General features: G+C 60.4%; 1 protein-coding gene and 1 long non-coding RNA gene across 3 annotated transcripts; one reads left to right on the top strand and one right to left on the bottom strand.

Annotated features, from left to right (window-relative positions):
- Nucleotides 1-10: 10 nt before the first annotated feature.
- Nucleotides 11-15,537, bottom strand: SMARCD2 (SWI/SNF related, matrix associated, actin dependent regulator of chromatin, subfamily d, member 2). 2 transcript variants are annotated; one of them, XM_064473221.1, is made up of 13 exons: nucleotides 15,234-15,537; nucleotides 7,502-7,686; nucleotides 5,303-5,345; nucleotides 4,608-4,730; nucleotides 4,355-4,474; nucleotides 4,082-4,177; nucleotides 2,893-2,994; nucleotides 2,459-2,620; nucleotides 2,100-2,197; nucleotides 1,712-1,847; nucleotides 1,477-1,599; nucleotides 1,284-1,385; nucleotides 11-1,177 (listed from the first exon to the last, which is right to left on the bottom strand). In XM_064473221.1, exons 1-13 carry the CDS (start codon nucleotides 15,396-15,398, stop codon nucleotides 1,124-1,126), a joined length of 1,509 nt encoding a protein of 502 aa, XP_064329291.1. In that variant the 5' UTR covers nucleotides 15,399-15,537; the 3' UTR covers nucleotides 11-1,123. The 2 variants fall into 2 exon arrangements, with proteins under 2 accessions (XP_064329291.1, XP_064329293.1); XM_064473223.1 differs by lacking the exon at nucleotides 15,234-15,537 and adding an exon at nucleotides 14,708-14,724.
- LOC135317272 (uncharacterized) lies at nucleotides 14,537-19,732 on the top strand. The gene is made up of 4 exons (XR_010376295.1): nucleotides 14,537-14,738; nucleotides 16,556-16,631; nucleotides 17,256-17,473; nucleotides 17,576-19,732. It is a non-coding gene; the product is annotated as an uncharacterized LOC135317272 (long non-coding RNA).
- The last annotated feature ends 452 nt before the right edge of the window (nucleotides 19,733-20,184 follow it).

The raw sequence follows: 20,184 nt of genomic DNA, 5'->3' as shown, positions 1-20,184 counted from the left end.
CACACAGAGCTGCTGCTAACTGGTTTTATTAGAAAATATCCAAAATAGACAAAAAATGGTTACACAAGAGGCAGAGCAGGCACCCCTGAGCCGCACACCCTGGGAATATGTAAACGCCCCCCTCCCCTCTGCCTGCAGCCGCCCAGAGGCAGAGCTCTCCGGCCCCACCGCGAGGAGCCTGCGGGCAGGGGGCCGGCGGGGGCAGGGGGCCGGCGGGGTTAAGGCACTTCAGTAGGTGGTGGCACCGTCCCCTCAGCCCAGCGCTGTGGTCCCCTCGCTCCCCAGCGGCTCCAGTTCTCGCGTTGCCCCGCTGACTGGTGCGCGGCACACTTCCCAGCCCCGGTGAGCCCACTGCCCGCAGGCTCCCGGGGGCAGAGCTGCCCCCAGAGACCTCGCATCGCTCACAAGACAAGTCGCTAATTATAATTAACTGATTGTCAAAAACTTAACACTAAAAAACTTGGTTACGTATAAAAAAGAAGAGCTGGGGCTGAGCCAGCTCTGAGACCACCACGAACCACTGCATAGATTGAGGCAATGAGTGCAGTAAGAGGAACTCAATATATTAATCAAATACAAACCCACTGTACAAAATGCTTCCTTTTTTTTTTATAAAACCTGTTCACAAAAATAGTGCAAAACATTGGGCACCAGCGGGGAGGGGAGCTGGCGTTTGGAATGACAAAACTTTGGTTGAAGAGGGGCAGGGCCGGGCCTGCCCTCGCACGGCTGGGCTCGGGGAGGGCTGGCGGGGGCCTCCCAGTCGGCACAGGCACCTTGTCCCTGCTGGGCAGCAACTCCAGGAGGGCTTTTGGCCAGAGGAGGGGAGCGAGGGCTGCATTCAGTGCTAGGGGGAAGAGGCGAACAGCACGATTCAAAAAGCAGGACGCGTTAATGCAGCAGAAGGGCCGCAGCGGGACTTTGCGGGGACCGGGGGACCCTCCGCTGTGCTCTGCCTGTGGCTAGAGCTTCCTGGCTGAGGGGAGCCCAGGGGTGCAGGTGGCTCCGAATCCCTCCAGGCACGTAGGGTTTGTGCAAGTGCTGTATTTGATTCCAGTAAAAAGTACCATCAGGCTCAGGCAGCAGGGACAGGAGAAGGAGCTCCCGAGCCCCCACCAGCCCCTTAAGTGAGGCGGATCCCAAGCACTTGTTCCAGTTCCTGCCGACGCTGCTGGACCTGCAGGAGATGAGGGCGGTCAGGCAGGGAGAGAGGGGCTACCCCAGGGACCCCCCGCTGCCACCCCAACCCACTGCACGCCCCACCGGCACAGCACAGAGCCCACCTTGGCGAAGATGTGTCTGCCCACAGCCTCCTGCGCCCAGGGCTGCTGGTAGAACTCGGCTCGCCGTTCCTCCTCAGGGTTCCCGATCACGTCCGTTATGATCTGAGCAAAACACGGGCCGGGGGGGATGTGGGGTGAGCGCCAGGGCTGCCCCCCCTGCAGCCCCTCACTCTGCCCAGCCCCAGGGCTTTACCTTGAGGTCCCTCCTCTGGGATTTGATCCATTCCTGGATGAAGTCCTGCGGGTTGTTGCTGAAGCTCAGCATGAAATCACGCTGCGTCTTCAGCTGGTTGATGGATTCGATGGTCTCATGAATCTAGGGAGATGACAAGGGTGAGAGGCAGCTGTGTCCCCCTCCCAGAACAGGACACCAAGCTCCCCCCCAGCTCTGTGGCGCAGCCTTGAAGTGTCCCCCTGCATCCCCGCACCTTGGCGTCCAGGGAGGCGATCTCCTGCTGGTTGGTGGTGGAAGCCAGGAAGTTGCTCATCTGAGCTTTCAGGGGATCATCCACCTCCACATCGATGTCGTAGCAGGCTGTCTTCTTCTGGTCATTGGGGTCCACGCTGGGATGAAACGGGGTGTTAGTGGGGAACATCTTCAGCCTCCAACTGGGGAATCCTCCAGTTGGGGGACTGACTGCCCCGAGCAGCCCCCAGCTGATTCTTCCCCTCCCAGGTGACTTGTGCTCGCCCTGCTTTGGGCTGGAGCCCTCGGTAGCCCCTGCAGGTACAGCCCTCCCCTCCCGCACCCCATGGGGGAGGCAGTGCCCCTCCAGCAGCCCCGGGAGCGCGGCCCAGCACGGCCTCCCCCCCTACCTGATGGTGTGGTTGATGATGATGGGATCTGGGTGCTGCAGGAGCCCTGCCAGCTTCATGGGGATCTCAGAGAAGCGCATGCGGATGCAGTTAAAGATCTGGAGGGGCAAAGCAGAGCATTTGCTGTCCATGGCAGGGATCCTTCACACCGGCCATGGAAAGGGCGGGCAGGAGGCGGGGACTTGCCCAGCCCTGGCAAGCTGATGGATGCGAGCCATAAGGAAGGGGCATAGACTGAGACTGGGCAGTCTGGAGTATCTGTTCTGAGCCAGAAAAGATGCTTTTTCTGGCCTTACTGGAGGTGGGAAGAGTGCTCTCCTCCCAGCAAAGCATGCTGGTGCCGTGGGGCAAGGGCTGACCTGGCGGAAGTAGCGGTTGCAGTTTATGTACTCCTTCTCGTGACTGTCCTGCAGCTTGTTGTGCTTGATGTAGAGCCAGAGTGCCTGCATGATGCTGGCGCGGGTCTGGGTGTGCACCCCGAGCAGGCGAGCCAGGCGAGGGTCCAGTTTGTACTGTGGTGGCTGCAGGGACAGGCAGGATGAAGCGGGTCTGGCACTTGGAAGGGCCCCTTCTGTGGGCACGCTCCCCTGCGCTGCCCGTGTGTCACACGCTTGTGTCGCCACAGGCTGCAAGCTGGGAGCTCTGAGAGCTCTCTGTGCTCCTTTCCATCCCCACGGCAGCCTCATATTAAGGCTCTGCCCTGGCATATTTGCCCCCGCCAGACCTCCCTGCACAGACAAGCCATGCTGGAGGAAGGGCAGCAGGGTACAGCCAGCACCCGCACGGCCCCTACCTGGTGATCCAGCATGAGCAGCAGAGTGCATTTCACATTGACATCGCCGGGACGCTTCACTTGGAAGCCATCAGTCTCCTGGGTTGTGGGCAGCCGGTGCCACTGTGGGGGACCAAGGGGACACTGGTCAACTCCAGGATCATGACAAGCCACCTGCTGACAGGCTTTGGGGTCTGCAGCTGGGAGCCGGCACTCGGGCTCCGCACAGGGGTCTAGCAGAGGCAGGCAGCCTGGATCCCACCCCTGCGGATCTGGGAATCTGACCCCAGTGGGCTTCAGGCAAGAGCCCACCTGGTCCAACAGATGCAGCTTGATGTGCTCCAGCCCTGAGGCGGATGGGAGCTTGGACGGGCTGGGGGAATTACAGCCCTGAGCACTTGATATCAAGGGCTCAGACAGCTCCTGGAGTCAATGCAGGATCAATCCTGCCTCAGCCAGTGCAGGGGCTGGGCATCAGAGCTGCTCTCACAAACCGCCCCACGCATGAAGGGGATTCACCCCCACCGCAGCAGGCACCGCCACAGAAACAAGCATTTCTCAAGGCCAAAAGTGTGAGCTGGGTGCAGGGAAAGCCTGCTCCAGGCAGAAGCACCCCAAAAAAGGTGTAATCCCACTCACAGGCAGTGCGTAATCTCCCCAAGGACCTTCCAGCTAGGCAATGGGCTGGGAGGCAACAGGGGAGACCCTTCTCCCCGCATGGTGCTGGGACACACGGATGAGCCTTTTTGTGGCATCACCACCTGTGTTGGGCCTCGTATTTGCAAATCTGTGGGGCCTGGAGCTGCCCAAGCTGCCTCGCAGGCCAAGTCCTCGCTGCAGCCCCACACCTCTCAGCTCTAGCTGCGTACCTGCAGGCATGAGGGGGTTAAGGGCCGCACGGGCAGCAGTTGCTGCTGGGAGCCATCATGCCAGCCACCAGCCAGCACCAGGGAGGAAACCAGAGCTCTAACTTGAGCCTGGAAAGCACGGCAGCGTGGTTGCCCAGGGAGGGCTTGGCACCGAGCCCCGGCACCCGAAAGCACCTTGCTCAACCCCCTCTCGCAGCGGGACAGGTGCTGGGCTGGGGAGCGAGTGCCCGCAGGATAAGCAGCGGGACCACCTCCCATCGCCCGCTGGGGATAACAGCTCTCCCACCCGGCTCGGGCTGCGGAGCCAGCGCTGCAGGGTGGCCAGGAGCCTCCAATCTCACCTCCACCAGATGGTTGTCTGGCCCGTACAGCTCTTTGTCCAGCTCGATGACAAGACTCTTGAAAAAGGAGGAGAACTTCCTCTTCTGCTTGCTCGGCTGTAAAACAGAGCGGGAGAGGCTTGGCCTGACACCACCAGCCACAGAGGGCCCCAAGCCCAAACACCACCTCCATCACCCAGCGAGCAGAGGCCGCCGTATCCACCCCAGCCAAGCTGTCAGCACAGAGCACCAGCGTGGCCGCTGCAACCAGTTCACCCCTGCCTGTATCCTTACGTCCTCCAGCAATTTGCCCTCCACACGTAGCTCCCAGGAGGCCACGCGCTCACCACCCTCCCCTTCTTCTTTGGCCGGGGTGAAAGTGTTGGAGATGTAAATCCTCAGCTTCCGCTTTTGCTGTGGAATAGGAAAACAGAGAGGGGGGATGCTTGGAGTGAGAGGGTGGCTGGCATCACCCGCACCAGCACCCACCCCGGGTGCCCCCGCTCCACCCAGCTTGCCCTCCCAGGTAGCCAGGGCTGCCACGCACCGTCAGCGGTTTCTTAATGGCCTCCTGAATCTCCATCCTCTTCCGAGCAATGGTTTGGTCCAGCTTGCGCTCAAAGGCGAGGAGGTCCATGTAGGCCTGCGATTCTGGGACCAGTTCCCGGATCTGTCAAACAGAAACAATCAGCCCCTTGCATGCCAGGATGGGGTTGTGACCCCGAAGCCAGCCCCAGCAATGCTACCGGTGCTGGGCTGACTCACCAAGGAGTCACCAAGTGCCAAGTCCAGCACAAAAGCACCAATTCCTCATTTTAAACAAAGACTACAAGCCCTGCAAAGCTCCTCCCACATCACAGAGTTGTACCATGGACCCCAGTTTTGAGCCCATCACGGTGCCCAGCAACCTGCCCAGTGTCACAGGCAGGTAAGGGATTGTTAAGAGGGACCCCCAGGAGAGGCTTAGGGTCCTCCTGGGGTCTCCACCCCAAGTCACCGCTGCTCCTCACTTGCCCAAAGTCCTGCTTGTCCAATTTGTGCACACCCCAAACCGCTCCTGCCACCCCAGAGGGAGAGACAGAAATCTTCTGAGCAGAAATGCCCAGCGGGCAGGAGGCGGCTCAGCAAGATCCTCCTCCTCGTGATGACCGCATCACCCCAGATGCCCTGGGAAGGCAGCACGGATGCACCACCTCCCTCCAGCAGCTCAGCTCCTTCCCCACGCACCGAAGCAGCACTCACCCTCTGTGGCAGGACCTTGTCAGCCATCTTCCTCCTTTTCACCCTGCAAAAACCACAGACACAGGCAAAGACAAAAAAAAAATTACACTGCAAGCTCTTGCAGGACAGCTTGTTGTGCCTGGTGGGAAGGTACTGCATGTCCCACGCTCGGGCAGCAGCGGATCTCTGGGGACAACGCCAGGAGCCTGGTGGCTCTTTCGGCCCCATCCAGGCCAGGAATGGGGCCGGGCTCCAGGGAGGGGAGTCACAGCGGCAGTGCCAGCTGCGTGCCACGTGCACAGCTCAGCCTGAGCCAGGTGTCAAGGCTCCTGCTGCAGGAACAGTTCTGGGGGAGCAGGTCCGCTTTCGGGGCTGCTGTGTGTGTCAGGGACTTCGGACTTGCAGGGCAGGGAGCAAAGAAAGGCTGTAAGATCACCTGGAGTGCAGGCTTTTGGATTATTGCTGGAAAGCAAATGAGTGAGAAATTATAACCCTGTGGGCCCAGATGACTCCAGGGGGGAAGGTGTTGGAGGTCTGCAGCGTATCATCAGGGAAGGAGATCCAGTCCCTGGTTTCAGTTTGCTTTGCTGCTGCTTGCTACAGGTACTGCAGGGCAGGAGCAAGGAGAAGGAGGTATAAGGCAAAGCTGCAGCTGCAGGCATGCTCCCGTCTGCAGGACAGTGTTCCAGTTTCCTCTCTGGAAACAGCTGTCACATTCTCTCAATGCTACAAACCGAAGCCCAGTTCCAGGAGCTTAAAAACAGCTTAAAACAAATCAGCCTTGCCATGGCAGGGCGGCCTCTAGAGCCACAGCACGGCTGCAGCCTTGCTCAGAGCCATTTTAGCCCTGTTCAAGCTTTACGCTGTCAGACCACAGGGCCCTGAGCTCTCCTCCCATCCCACATGCTGCAGGCTCTCAGCCCCATCAGCCTGAGCCCACCCTGACACCCCGTTAAATTCACGCTCAACGCCTGGATATGCAGGCTCTCCTCCTGTTCTTCTGCACATGTGAGCAAGACATGGGGCAGAGTCCAGCAGGCAAAGGGAAGTCCCTTTCCCTTGGCAGCATGTGAAGCAGCAGGGCAGCACACGTGGGCTTTCGTGCTGCCATCATGAGGTTTCCGAGGTAGGCCGGCTGCCCCACGGCTGTTCGTGCAGGAGGACAGGTCGGGAGGGCAGCCCTAGCTAGGAGCGGGGTCAGAGTGCTTCCCTGAGCTCTTCTTGCTGCATCAGATGCATCCTGCCCTGCAGGGTTTAGCCACCTCATCAGCAGCTGGCAGGTGCTGATCCCCTGATCCGCAGCCGGCTGACAGCGAGGATGCTCGACCAGCTGAGCATGGCTGATCCCACACAGCCAGCCCCTGGGAATGGAGCCGCAGCCTTATCTGGCTGCTGACGTCCTTGCAAGCTGCCCCTTGTCCTTAATCCGCAGCTTGCCCTGGAGCTCCAAAGGGATGCGCAGGCGCTCTGCAGAGTCTGTGACTCCCTGCGGAGGGATTATGGAGCTAACCAAGCTGTCAGCCACCAGCCCTGCCACACAGCCGGGGCAGGGAATGGGGCCCGAGTATCCATTAGGACCAAGGGACCCTGCCCTGAGAAACAGCCTCCAGTAATCAAGAAGCCCTCATGGAAAACAGATCAAAGGGATTAGCAGCATTGTGAACAAGTGAGGAGCGGCTGGCAGAGCCTTGCCTGCAGCCTGCTGAGACCAGCCCCAATGAACACTCCTGCTGAGACCGCAGCTCCGAGGAGCGTCTCTGCAACCTGCCACCCCCATCGCCTGTTTCCACCCATGTCTGTGCCTGCCAGAGCCAGCACGAACCCCTGTGAGAAGGGGAAAGACCCCGAGGAGGCGGTGCTGGGGCCTCTGGCAAGCACAAACACATGCAGCGAAGCTTTTCAATTACTGGCGTGGAGATCAGAGCATGGGGAAGCTACAAGCTGAGTGATCTCTGCCCCCACTCCCGCCCCTCCATCATTGCAAAACATGCCAGCCTCGAGCTCTGGCAGGTTTCCCAGTGCCAGCGGTGCTAGCTGGGGAGAGGCTGCAGGCAAGCCGTGCCAGCTCTTGCCCCACTGCGGGCAGCTCTCCCCTCTGCAGTGGGGCACGGAGCTGTGGGTTTCTGCAGTGAAGTGCAACTGGGACCCAGTGGGTCAAACCAACCCCCTCCAGCCTGGCGCAGGTGTCTGTCCCGGAGCGGGACGGTGCCAACCCCTTACCCTCTCCTCTGGGTGGCCAGTGGCGGCTGTGCCTGGGGGGTCAGCAGGCGCTTCCTGAAGGGGTCCATCATCGACTGTGGCAGGCCGGGTCTCATCGGGGACGCTGTTCCATAAGGGGGGGCTCCTGGTGGTCCCACTTGCAGCCCTGCCATGGGCATCCGGCTGCCCGGCGGCATCCCGGCGCGCTAGCGGGGAAGAGAAGAGAGGAATAGTGTGTGTTAAACACTGCCCTGTGAGGGAGCCTGACCTTTGCCGGGGACCAGCGGATGCCATTCGTCGTCTTGCTTCTTCCCTGGGAGAGATTTTGGAGGCCATTCTCTGCTCCGAGGTGCAGGCGAGGGACAGGGCAGGGAGGAGGGAAGGACATCAGGAGCTGCGTCCTTCCTTGCAGGAAGAGAGATGGGAAAGCAGAACAGGACAGGCAGAAGCCGCTGACCGCAGGGGAAGCCCAGCCTGCCAGCCGGCACGGAGCCGAAGCCGCATGTGGCCCTGAGCCACCGCCACAGAGCAGGAGACATCAGACCTGGAGCTGCGCGAGAGCCCATCATGAGGGTCATTGCCTTCAGGGGACATCAGGGGCTGCGGTGTGGGTTGTGCCGTGGGTTCCTCTCCAGAAAGCGCCAGTGCTGGCAGACAATGCCCAGGAGGGGAGCGGGGCAATCCCACTTCCTAACGGCACTGGTCACGAGGCCGGCTGGCAGGAAGGAAGCCGAGCTCCTGGGCGCAGGGGATGGAGGCAAGAGTTCACCCCTCACCGCTAGCTCCTGCCACTGTCCGTCCTCCAGGGACCCAGAAAGGACATTTATGAGTCATGACATGATACTTAACCATTCCTGCAAGGGATCCCAACCCAGGGCAGCACTTGCAGCCCCTCCCTGGAGCAGAGCAGATGGCAAGCCAGCACCTGCACTGCTGCCTCACAGGTGCCACCAGGTCTACACCCCATGCATCCCTCTGGGGCCCCTGACAAATGGTCACAGCACCCCACAACCCGTCAGCCGTCCCTACATGCTCCAGCCTGCTTCACCAGCAGTCCGAGCCAACAGCTTCCCAGGATCCTTTGATCCTCAAGCTCCCCACTGCCAAGATGCGAGGCTGGGAGAGCCACCAAGCCAGCAGAGCCGTATTTCTCCCCTGCTGCAGGCTCCTCAACATGCCAGGACATCCCCCACAACTCCCCTCCCACCGCCCTGCTGGGGCACACAGCCATGCCATGGAAGAGAGCTAATGAAGCCACCTCGTTATTCCAAGTGAGCCTAGCATGGCAACACCACGAGGGTTGACGAGGTTACCTGCATTCAGGCATCATTTTCAGCACAAACCCCGGGCGCAGGAGTGCTCCACAAGACCACTGCCGGCAGCCTGCCTGTCTTCTGCAGCTTTTATGGGCAGGCTCAGAGCTGCAGCAGGGAGGTTGGTTTGACAGCAGCAGAGCCAAAACCCACTCACCTCCTCCCTGAAGAACTGGTAAACACAAAACCAAGAGCTTGACTTGCTCTTACTCCAGAGCCCCTGCAAGCAGGACATCCCAAAAATATACCAACCGCTGCATTGAGAAGCGTATTGCAGCCGGGAAGTCAAGCAGCAGGAAGCCACAGGATTAGCACCGCACGTGGAAGTTAAAAAACAGGCACACGAAGCATGGGCAGAGCCCGTTACACAACCAAATGCTGTCTCCACCTTTGCTCAGCCTTCCTTTGAAGCAGCACCTCCAGAGCCTAGACCCACCTTACTTACTGCCCTTACTACAAGGTAGGAGCCGGTTTCTTCCTCCTAACAGCCCCCAGATGTTCCTCTCCTTTTGATCAGCCACATTTGCACAACTCCTCATGACAACTGGGATGGCACCAGCATCGCCAAGAGCTGACCGTGGCCAGCAGCACCTCCTCTTTTGCCAAAAGTCATGAGGCAAGAACCCAGTTTCTCCAGATTTATCAAGAAATCCTCCGTGGCAGGTCTGGGAGGAGAGGCAGCACCGAGAACTACACCCTTTGCAAAATTAAGAAACACAGGCAGTGGGTAAATACTGTTTGCCAGCGCAGTGTTCACAGGAGGGCTGTGCCATCAGAAGAGGCTGTGAAACTTTTCATCAGAAGTTTGTGAGCCCCAGTAAAAGTTGCATAGCGCCAAGGCTGCATGCAGTCACCTGCAGCTCCCTAGAGCCACCAGAAGCATGGAGAAGACAGATGGCTTTCAAGGAAAGCCTTGCCCCTGGGTGTTTCTCAAGCCCACGTAGGAGACTGTGGTCAGTGCCATGGGGAAACCGGTCTGAGGTCAGGCAGGTTCCCTATGTGACAACATACACCACCACGACCCCTTCCCAAAGCTTGCGGATGGGGGAATGCACTCAGTAGCTCGCTTGGACTAAGAGGTGACGTGGCCACGACCAGCTCCCATCCTTTGGCCAGGGCAGCTCTCACCACCAGCAGGCCCCGAGGTCTCTCCTGCCTCCCTCTGCCACTCCATGGGTCACATTTCTGATCTATCCCTGAAAGGTGAGATTTGGAGGCTGGCTGAGATGGTTGAGAGGGTCTTTGACAGCTCCACGTGAGTGATAACATCTTATGCAAGGTCTCTCGCACATCCATCTGCTCTTCAGAGGGCCAGAGATTGTTCAGTTACACGAAGAGGAGACACCTCTGTCAGCAGGGAGAGATTCAGCACAAGGATGAACAAATCCGTCACACTTAAGACTTTAACATGAGCACCACAAACATCTGAGAACCATCAGCCACAGTTAAGCTGCCAGGGGAGTGAGCTCCAGCCCACCAGGGACCCGCATCTGATCACTTGGACAAGCAAAAAAAGGGAAGGCAGAACCCTGCACATGGATGTTTTCTTCCCCTCAGTTTACCATCAAAATTTGCAAATTGCTAACGGATTAGCCTCTTGGCAAAGCAGGACCAGCCTCTGCCTTGTGTTCAATCAGTGACCGCATCCGTGTCTGGGGGAGCCTCAGCTCCCCGAAGGCTGCAGGCTCCTAAGGCTCAACTCACGCAAGCATGGCGCAGCCTTAAATCTCCAGCTAAGCCACGAAGCAGCATTTCAGCCCTGGCAGGCTGACGCCAGCCTCCAGCCCCTTTCGGAAGCCCTGAAAATTAGCACGATGCAAGGGGGCTTAAATTCAGGAAATTGTTTTAGACTGGCTCAAACCAAGGAGACCTTCCTTAGCTCCTCTCTGGCTAACAGAACCCCTTGTCCCTCCATCCACGCTTCACCCAGGGCAGCACTCCTGCCCCATCGCCTCCGGGTTCTGCCTCGTCCTCCCCTGCCAGTGGGGCAGACAAAGGGCAAATCTTGCAAGCTCAGCTCTGAGGAACGAGCTGGACTGCCTCCAGCCTTCCCTGCAGAGAGCGAGCGGAGCCGTTTGGAAACAGGACAGAAAACAGCTTGTTTCTGTTCCCTGCCAAAGCTGAAGGAACGAACGGGGCTGGCTGCGGTTTAGCGGTTCATCCCAGGTCAATGCACAGGCCGCTTGCGTTTGGGGAGCTCTGTTGAGAGTCAGCTTCACTTGAATCCAACGTGAGGCTGGAAGGCTTCCCGATGGACGTTCGTTGGCATGACAGGAGCCTCTCCGCCTGCCAAAGGCCCCTTCTTGAGGAAGGGCAGGCCAGAAATTGGAGGCTGGTAGCAGAAGGGAGAAACAAGGGGAGCAATAAATTGCAGGATGGATCTGCAAGTGGCCAGGCTGGAGAGCGAGCTTGAAGAAAAGCAGCATTTCAGAAAACAGCTTGAGAGCCTCTTCATCCTCCTTCTAAGACCGCAGCTCTTTTCCTGCAGCTCCCAATGAGGGGGGAAAGGCCCTTCCCAACGCATGTCCCGTTTCGCTCTGTCCAGAAAGGCGTGATCCAACTTTGTACATACTAACAGTCAGGGAGCAAGAGCCCACATGCATCCTCGCCTGGGGCTTTGGGAGCAGAGCCCTGGACAGATGCCAGGCGACGACAGCTTTTCCTGCAAGTCCACAAGCCTGGATGGCAGCACTTCCCGTTAGGGCAGATGCAGAAGCAAACCCTGTTCAGATGGGATTTAAATTCCACGCCAGGCTGGTCTCAAGGAGAGCTTGGCTGCCTAAAGCCACCGCTCAACCCGGGGCTTTGTATGGATTGGGACCAACCAAGTCACCCCCAACACACCCCAGAATGGTGCTTTTCCTTTCTTTGTTCACTCTTATCTGTGAGCAAATCCCTCTTGGGAGGGTGCCAGGAAGAGCCTGGCTTTGTGCTGGCAGAGATCTTTATCCGGGAGGTGGTGGTGTTACCAAGATGCCATTGCATACTGCAAGCTTTTGAGCAGCACCCTGCTCCCAGCAAGCCCCCAAACTGCCCCAACGCAACTTGTCATGCTTGGAAGACTTGGTGTATTTTGATACAGGAGGAGCTCCAGGAGTCAGATTGCTTCTCGGCTAAAAACCATAGACAAGGAAGTAGTAAATTAAAGGGAGAAGGGCAAAGCAACAGGCAAAGACAGTGAGCAGATTCAGGACATGTGCTGGCAATGTTTCAAGCAACAGCAGAGATGTCTGGGTCCAGACAAGCCTGCCCATCTGCGGCCTCACATCCGAAGCTGCAGATGTTACAGGTCAGAGAAAGGAAAGGTCGCAGGGATTCAAATAATAACATGGGTGTTAACGCAAGCAGGAACAAGGAACAAAGGTGTTGGGTTCCCACTTGAAAGAGAAATTCTGGCAGCCTCTAATGCAGCGGTGGAGGCACGCACAGGAAGAGCGGAGGTAGGTGCCTGGTATAAAACACTGCCTTTGGTGCTGCTGCAGTGCTAAACTGCCCAGAGAATGGCGCTGAGAGCTCCTGAGAAGGTCCTACGGAGGAAGGTGGAGGGAGGGCCTTCAACAGCAAGGTCTGGAGATGTTTTCCACCTAGCAAAACTTCACTGTCACGTTTCTCCAGGAGAAACAAAGGGTCCTGTGGTCTCTGTTGTTGCCTTCCTCCCTCTTGATCCAAGAGGACAGCGTTCATCTGCTTTGTATCATCACTTAAACTAACTCGAGGCTCAGTCTATGATGAAACCTGCCTTGGAAACCATCTCCCTTGGGAAGGGTGGAGTCACCCAGCCCAAGCAGCATCACAGCTTTCTGGGCAGCTGTCTGGTACAGCTCAAGCCCTGGCTGTTGTCCCCAGGCCCCCTTCAAGCCAATCCCTATCGCCTGAGGAGCAGGAACACTGTTTTCCTGGCTCCCAAAGAAGATTGGAAGGATCTCTCCCATGCTGCACTACACCCTCTCCAACGTGTCCAGGCCACCCCATCTTTCTCCTGGCTCCATACCAGCAACCCACACTTCTCCGGCTCCTCCATCCCAGCTGCCTGCCTGGGTTTCTCCACGAAGCATGCCTGTTTTCCTTCACACTGCTGCCTGCCCAGGGAAAGGATCGCTGAGCCGCAGCTGCTTTCAGGGTTAGGAGTTGCTTGGACTGCAGCAGTCCTCCTGTCCCACGGAATCCAGGCTCCTTCCTGCCAGCAAGTGCCAATGAAACCCTTTTAACAGGGCACCTAAGGAACGCTGCTTTTTGCCACCTCTGTGCACCAGTGAAGCATCAGCATGGGGTAACTCTGAGGCCGGGGCACTGCTCTGCCCAGTCCCAACTCCACCACACAGAGCCAAGCCCATTCCCTGCCACAGTGTCAATCTGATAACTCAGGAAAAACTCTCCTAAGGCCAAAACTAGCACCTGAATAAACAGAAGAAAGGTTCCTTCTCACTGAGTTTACACCAGCCAGCATAACCGGGATGCTGGGGGCTGGGACTCAGCCTCGGCATCTGTGCTGCCACCAGCACAGGGTCTGCCCATAGACCCCACCACCACCAAGCAGTCTGATAGCTCAGCTGATCATCCTCCTCCTGCAAAAAACCCTCTCCTTCCTGCTCTGAGCACTGCACCACTGCCCGGCTGCTCTGGAAATACCAGCTCCCACAAGGGTGTCAAATCGGTCCCAAAAGGGATTCCCAAAGGCAACTGTCGTCTTGAATTCCCTGCTTGAGCCAGCAGTAAATAACCAGCAGACGTGGAAGGGTGTCAAAAGGACAAGCATATGTTTAATATTTCAGTGATTAAAGAGCCCCTAAGCACTTGCTGGCATGGATGAGGGCTGTTGTGTCTCCTAGTGCCCAGATAATGTTCTTCATTAAGCCAGGGCCTAACGGAGCAGACAAGTCCTCCAGGTACAGCAGGGATGGCCACTGGGAGGGGACGGGCTGCTTTCCTCAGCCTGGGAATTGCAAAACAAAGGGCAGACCCTCTGGATCATACCCGCTCTCCATCCCACACGCAGGCAGCCCTGCCAGCGAGTCGCCAGCCAGACGCAGCTCGCAGCCAGACGCAAGGCACAGCGCTCACCGCCAGCCCCCCGGCTCGACCAACCCCGCCGACCCAGCCAACTCCCGCACTGGCTTGCCGGTGCCAGATACCGCGGTGATGTACCCTCGGTGTACATCACCCTGCGCCAGCCGCGCGCTCCCGACACCTGCTACCATCACGGCATTACGGCCAGCAACGGGGGGGGGAAAGCAAGCATATGTTAGCCTGTTTACCCACAGCAGCGAGCGGCTTGTGGCTGCTCCCGTCAGGCTCCAGCTTCTCGGCTGGATTTTGCAACCTGCCACACGGAAGGTCAGGGCGAACGATCGAGCGCCCGCTCAGCCTGAAACGCCTCTGAGTCGAGCTACCGTCGATTCACGCTCAGATCGGCCTCGGCTGCGCCATCTCAGTTTTCAGTGCCGGGCTTTTCAGCATTTTTAGGGTTACAAGGGGAAGTTGTTTCCCCATTTTGTATTAATGAAGCTTACGAGCTGGAAATTCCCTCGGCTTGATTTATTTCTCAAGTTTTAATTCATGCAAATAAGGCGGCAGCTCTGCAGGAGGCGATCGGCGGCGGATGAGAACGTGTTGCACAACTGGGCTCCTCCATTTCAAGCCCGTCTGGAAGATCGCGCTTCACACCAGAAACCTCATAAGCAAAATAATCACCGTGCGCCTAGCTGCTGGGGCACTGGGGAGGCGGAAACTTGGGTGTAGGTCAGAATATACTTCTTAGAAGAGAAATGGGGGATTTCTGTTGCTTTTTGAGGGCTGCTCCCTGTTTAGATTTACTTTCCCCCAATATTAGCAAGCGCCTGCTCTCCTCGCCCACCGCTGAGCCACCTCCCGAGCTCCTCCCAGGAGCCATCCACCCGCGGCGCCCCACGGTTACCTCCACCTCTGCCGGAGACGCAGATAAACAGGTTTGCGGGCAGCTCCGCGCTGCGGGAAATGGCTGCGGAGCCGGGCACACGCTCACGCCTCCTCCGCCCGGGGGCCCCGGCGGCACCGCACGGGTACCGGGTCAGGCCCGGCGGGCGCCGGCCTTCGCCGCGGAGGGGCCGCGCTCGGCGGCGCCGCCGTTACCTTGGCCTGTGGAGCGGGTGGGAAGCCGGAGCGCGGGGAGGTGTCCTGACTAAAACCGGCAGGAAAATAGCGTTACTCGGGATTTGAGGCGGGGGTGCCGGCGCGGGCTGGGCTCCGGGGTGAGGGACCCCCCCCCCGGGTGACCCCGGCAGCGGGCGGAGGCCCCGAGCCGCTGCCCCGGCGCGCCGCGGGCCCTGCCCGAGGCCCGGGGAAGGCCCCAACGGCCGGCGCGGCGCCCTCCGCTCGCCGGCGGTCCGGGGGGGAGCCCCGCCACCCCCCGCCCCTCACAGCGCCCCTCACGCCGCACCCCCCCACCCCCGAGGCCGCCTCACCTGGTACTGCGCGGCGGCCGGGCCCATGGGGCGGTAGCCCGGGGCGGCGGCGGCGGCGTTGGGAGCCGGGCTGGGCCCCCGCAGGATGGCGGGGCCGGGCCCCGGGGGCGGCGGGGCGGCGGTGGGGGGCAGCGGGCTGAGCGGGAAGGCGCCGCGACCGGCCATGGCGGGGGGGACGGGACGGGACGGGACGGGACGGGGGGGGGGGGGGCGGCCCCCGCCCGCGGTGCGCGCTCGGAAACGGCAGCGGCGGCGGCGCCCGGACACCGAGTCAGCGCGCGGCGCCCGCGGGCCCCGCCCCCGAGAGGTGGCCCCGCCCCCGAGAGGTGGCCCCGCCCCCGAGAGGTGGCCCCGCCCCCGAGAGGTGGCCCCGCCCCCGAGAGGTGGCCCCGCCCCCGAGAGGTGGTCCCGCCCCCGAGAGGTAGCCACGCCCCCGAGAGGTAGCCACGCCCACGCTAGAGGCCACGCCCTCCCGGCGGAGACGCCACCGCCCAGCCCGGCCCGGAGCGGGCGTGACTGTACGTGTGTGTGTCTGTGTGTCTGTCTCTGTGTGTGTCTGACTGTCTGTGTATCTGAGCGAGTGTGTGCGTGTCTGTGTGTCTGTCTGTGCAGGCGTGCAGGTGTCCGTGCACATGGGTGGGAATGCACGCGTCCGTGGGTGCGCAGGTGTGAGGGTGTGCTCGTGTGTGCAGGCGTGTGTGTGAAGGCACGTGTGTTTTCAGACACGAGTGTGAAGGCACGTGTGTGCCTGCAGGCGTGTGCGTGTGGCCGCGTGCGTGCACGTTGATGTGTGCGTCTGCCAGCACGAAGGCCTGCACGTTCGCACGAGCAGCACGTGCGTGTGCAGGCGTGGGTGCAGAGCCCCACGTGTTCTCTGGGACGCAGGTGTTTGGGCATGCACATTCGCACGTGAAGCGTTTGCATGTACACGCGTGTGCGGGTGGCTGGGTGGGAGGGCCTGGGTGGGTCTGTGTTCGTGGGGGGTGGTGTGCAGGCGTGGCGGGTGCTGGCGCACGCGTGTGCAAGCGAGCACACACGTGGGGCGGCGGGTGGGAGGCAGGACCAGGCCTGGGGCAGGGCTTACGTTAGATATTCGGAACAATTTCTGTACTGACAGAGCGGTCAGGCGTTGGAACAGGCTGCCCGGAGTGGTGGGGGAGTTTGAACCCCTTGGGGGGTTCAAAAACGTGGCACCTGGGGCCATGGTTTAGGAGGCGTGGGGGTGTTGGGTGACGGTTGGACACGCAGGGCCTGGCGTGGGTCAGGGCGCAGCAGCCTGCTGCGGGATGCGCTGGTTTGAATCGCAGTGCCTTCCCTCGCAGGCACAGGGAGGCGAGGAGCGGGGCCCCGCAAGCCCTGCAGCGCCGCGGGACAGCCACGAGCCCGTCACCCCCCTGGGTGAGGACCCCACGGGGTGGCACCGGCCGGGCTTCGGCCCCACAGCCCTGCCCCTCCGGCCAGAGCCCCTTGAGCAAAGGGCGCTGGTGTGGCTCTGTGCTTTCAGACCATGGTGGTGACTGTCACATCCCTTCCTGGGCCTTGGGGCAGGGCTGGGGTGTAAAACCCCCTCCTTGTCACCACGACCCCCCATCTGGCTGGGCCAGGTCCGTCCAGCCACCGCAGAGGTGTCCCAGCGCGTGTCGTGTGTCCCTTCCGCAGTGAGGATCAGCAAGGCAAAACTGCTGTTCAAAACTGGTTTTGACCAAAATTTGGTGTTCAAAAACATGTAGACGTGGCACTTCATGACATGGAGGCATGGGTGGTGGTGGGTTGACGGTTGGACTTCATCTTAGAGGTCTTTTCCAACCTTAGTGATTCTATGAAGACCTTTCTCTGTTTGCTGTCATTGCCTTGTGCACGGTCCCGTTGTCACTGGTGTACTCTGAGCCCGGTGGTCTCAGAGGTGCCGGTGGCTGGGGACAGGGAGGTGACAGCCCCGTGGAGGGGTGACCCGCCTGGGGAGCGGCAGAAGCTCTGCGTTAGCATCTCTCTCCCATCATCATCCCCTCCGTTGCTTTGCAGATGCAGACACGGAGCCTCCCTGGGGGCACCAGGAGCCACTGCATGGTCGGGCAACAACCCCCTCATGCCTGGGGCCATCTCTGGGAGCAGCTGAAGGCCACCCTGCAAACCCTGCCAGACCCAGGTGAAGAAGATGCTGCAGGAGCTGATGAAGGAGCAGAAGCAGGAAGGAAGAGTCTGGCGATGCTGGAGGGCTGCAAAGGGCCCCAGAGGCAGAGGTAAGGGCTGGCGGAGCAGGGACCCCTGGACATGGCAGCAGGCTGCCGTGGATTTCCTCTTGTCCCTCCTTCCCCCGAGCCGTGTGTCTCTCTCTGTTCCAGCGGGCAGCGGGACTGGGACGGTGGCAGAAGAGATGCCTCCTCGGGTCGGCAGCGCAGCGATGGCGGGTGATGGGGCATCTTCTCAGGGCTGCCCAGGGGAAATGACCCCAGGGCTTGGAGCAGGACCCAGCCTGGGCTTGCCAGCACTGGGGAGCCCCTCAGCAGGATACCCCCCCCGCCCCCGGTTCGTGGGGGTCGTGGGGAGGCCGTCAGGACAGCCAGAGACATCCCAGCCCCTACGAAACCCTGGGTGGAGGAGCTGGGCTGAGGCCTCCGGGCTGGGCGCAAGGAGGGCTGCAGCAGGCAGGGTGATGGCCCCCCCCAAGCTGTCGGGGTCCTGGAGGAGACACCCCACGGCTGCCTGGATGCTGAAGAACTCTCTGCCTTGCCACAGGCCTCCCTGCTTGGTGCGGAGGCTGCCAGACCTCTCCTGCCATGGGCAGAGCTGGCCCCCCAGCCCCGGCCGTGGGGAGCCTGGGTGACTGCCCGGCTTGCGGGAGGTGTGTGGGGCCGGTGTCCCCCGTTGTCCCCCAGCAGAGAACGCCCTGTGAGTGCCATGTCCGCCTCAGCACCAGCCTGGCCAAGCACCCAGGGACCACTGAGGGTTCCCAGCCCCAGGGCTCCTGCGTGGCTTGCGGACGGCACGGCAGCCGCTGGGGCTGCCTGGCCGAGATGCCCACAGGCTCGCAAGCAGCCGGTGGCTGTGGTTTCCCCTCTGCCTGCTGGGAGCTGCCGGTACTGCCTGTGTGCCGAGCGCGGCAAAGGCTTCACGCAGCGCCCAGCCCTGAGCAGGCGCCGGCGCATCACTCGAGCGAGCGGCCGCACCAGCGCGGGGACTGTGGCCGGCGGTTCCTGCAACGCTCCGACCTCACCGTGCACCAGCGCCGGCACACGGGCGAGCAGCCCTACGACGGCCCCGAGTGCAGGTGCCACTTCAGCGACAGCTCCAACCTGGCCAAGCATCGCTGAGCCTGCCTGGGCCAACGTCCCTTCCCCTGCGCCAGCTGCGGCAAAGCCTTCATCCAGCGCTCCGAGCTAGCCATCCACCAGCGCCTGCACACCGGCCAGCGGCTCTTCTACTGCCCGCTCTGCACCAAGGGCTTCAGCCACCGCTCACACCTCACCCGCCACCAGCCACGGACCTCGGCACCCCTCCGTCCCCCACCCTGACTGGGGGCATGGCCCGGAGCTGGGTGGCACGGCCCTGGACCTGTCGTGGTCCCCGTACCCCCCTGCCTCAGGTGGTCCCCCAGTCCTTGCAGCCGAGTGCCACCACTCTGCCCCGGGGGCTTTCTCTGCTTCTACCTGGTCAGGTAGAGCCCACCTAAGGTGGGACAAGGTTTGCTGCCCCTCTGGGGCTCAGCTTGGCCTCTCTCTTTTCCTTTCCCCCCAGCTCCGGCTACAAGACCCTCAGCTGCAGCTGACCCACTCTCTTTTCTAGCTCCTTGCATCCTTTTTCTCTCCTTCCCCCTCCCTTTGCTGCTCCATTTCTATCCCAGAATAGTCATCTTGTGGCCACTGATGCTCTTGACTAGGCAGATGCATCCCCCCCTTCTCTCTTTGTCACCACCGCTTTTTAGTTGGGCAGGACACCAGCGCTCAGCGCCGTCCCCCAGTGACCTGCCCCAGCCAGCCCTGGGGCAGCAGGATGCCTGCCTGGGCCCAGTTCAACCAGTCTGGCTGCCAGTGTGGGGACCAGGTCAAGAGCAAAGCTCTGCCTGCCTTCTACCAGCAAGCTGCTTGCAGGAAATATGTGGTGCTGTGGGGGGGTTCCCATCCCCACCCATGCGTGCTGGGTGCCAGACAGGGGCCGGACCATGGAGCACCCCTGCATCTTGCCGTCAGAGCTCATGTTTTTTGAGCTCATATTTTTTGGGGGATGTGCTGTGATGGGGAAGGTGATGCCTACGCCATCCCACAGGTAGGGATGCAAAGGAGACTTTTTTATCTTCTGGCATTCAATTAGAAGTAATAAAGTAGAAGTTTTGCAGCTCTTCAGCTGAAGTCACAAGTGAAAATGGGCACCCCAAGGGGGATGGGGTCTTCCTGCAGCTCCCAGCCCCACTCGGATGTGGGGGACCCCATGGCTGATTACAGGGTGGCCTAAAAATCCTGCAGCCCTCAGTGACGGGGGGCTGCATCCATGGGAGATCAAACCCAATGAGCAGGGGTAGGGGCAGAGGTACCTGGGGCATCCCTTGGCATGGGGATGCAGGTACTGGCCCTGAACTGGGGTGCACGGGGCTCTCTGGAGGAGGCTGCTGCATCCCCAAGCCACCCTGTGTCTTGTTGACTTGTCCTCCACGGCTGCTGATCCCCTGTGCTGGCGATGTAGAACTGGCACATCTAGGCCTATTTTTGGTTTATTATTCATCCTGTGGGGCTGGGAGCAGGGTCATTCCTCCCCAGAGGCTGGGACAAGCCAGGGCTGCTCCCCACGGAGAGCAGGGGGGCACAGTGCTGGAGGAGAAGGTCTATGGGACGAGGTGGCTTCCCCAGGGGCAGGTTCTCAAAAGGTGACCACCAACACCCGTGTCCCCTTCGAGCCTCACTCTTGGCACTAGGTGGAGCAAGGCACCAAAAAAGTGAATTTTCCTGTTAAATTACAT

Source organism: Phalacrocorax carbo, chromosome 25, assembly GCF_963921805.1.
Source record: "Phalacrocorax carbo chromosome 25, bPhaCar2.1, whole genome shotgun sequence".
Classification (NCBI taxonomy): Eukaryota; Metazoa; Chordata; class Aves; order Suliformes; family Phalacrocoracidae; genus Phalacrocorax; species Phalacrocorax carbo.
This window is presented reverse-complemented; position numbering and strand designations above follow the sequence as displayed.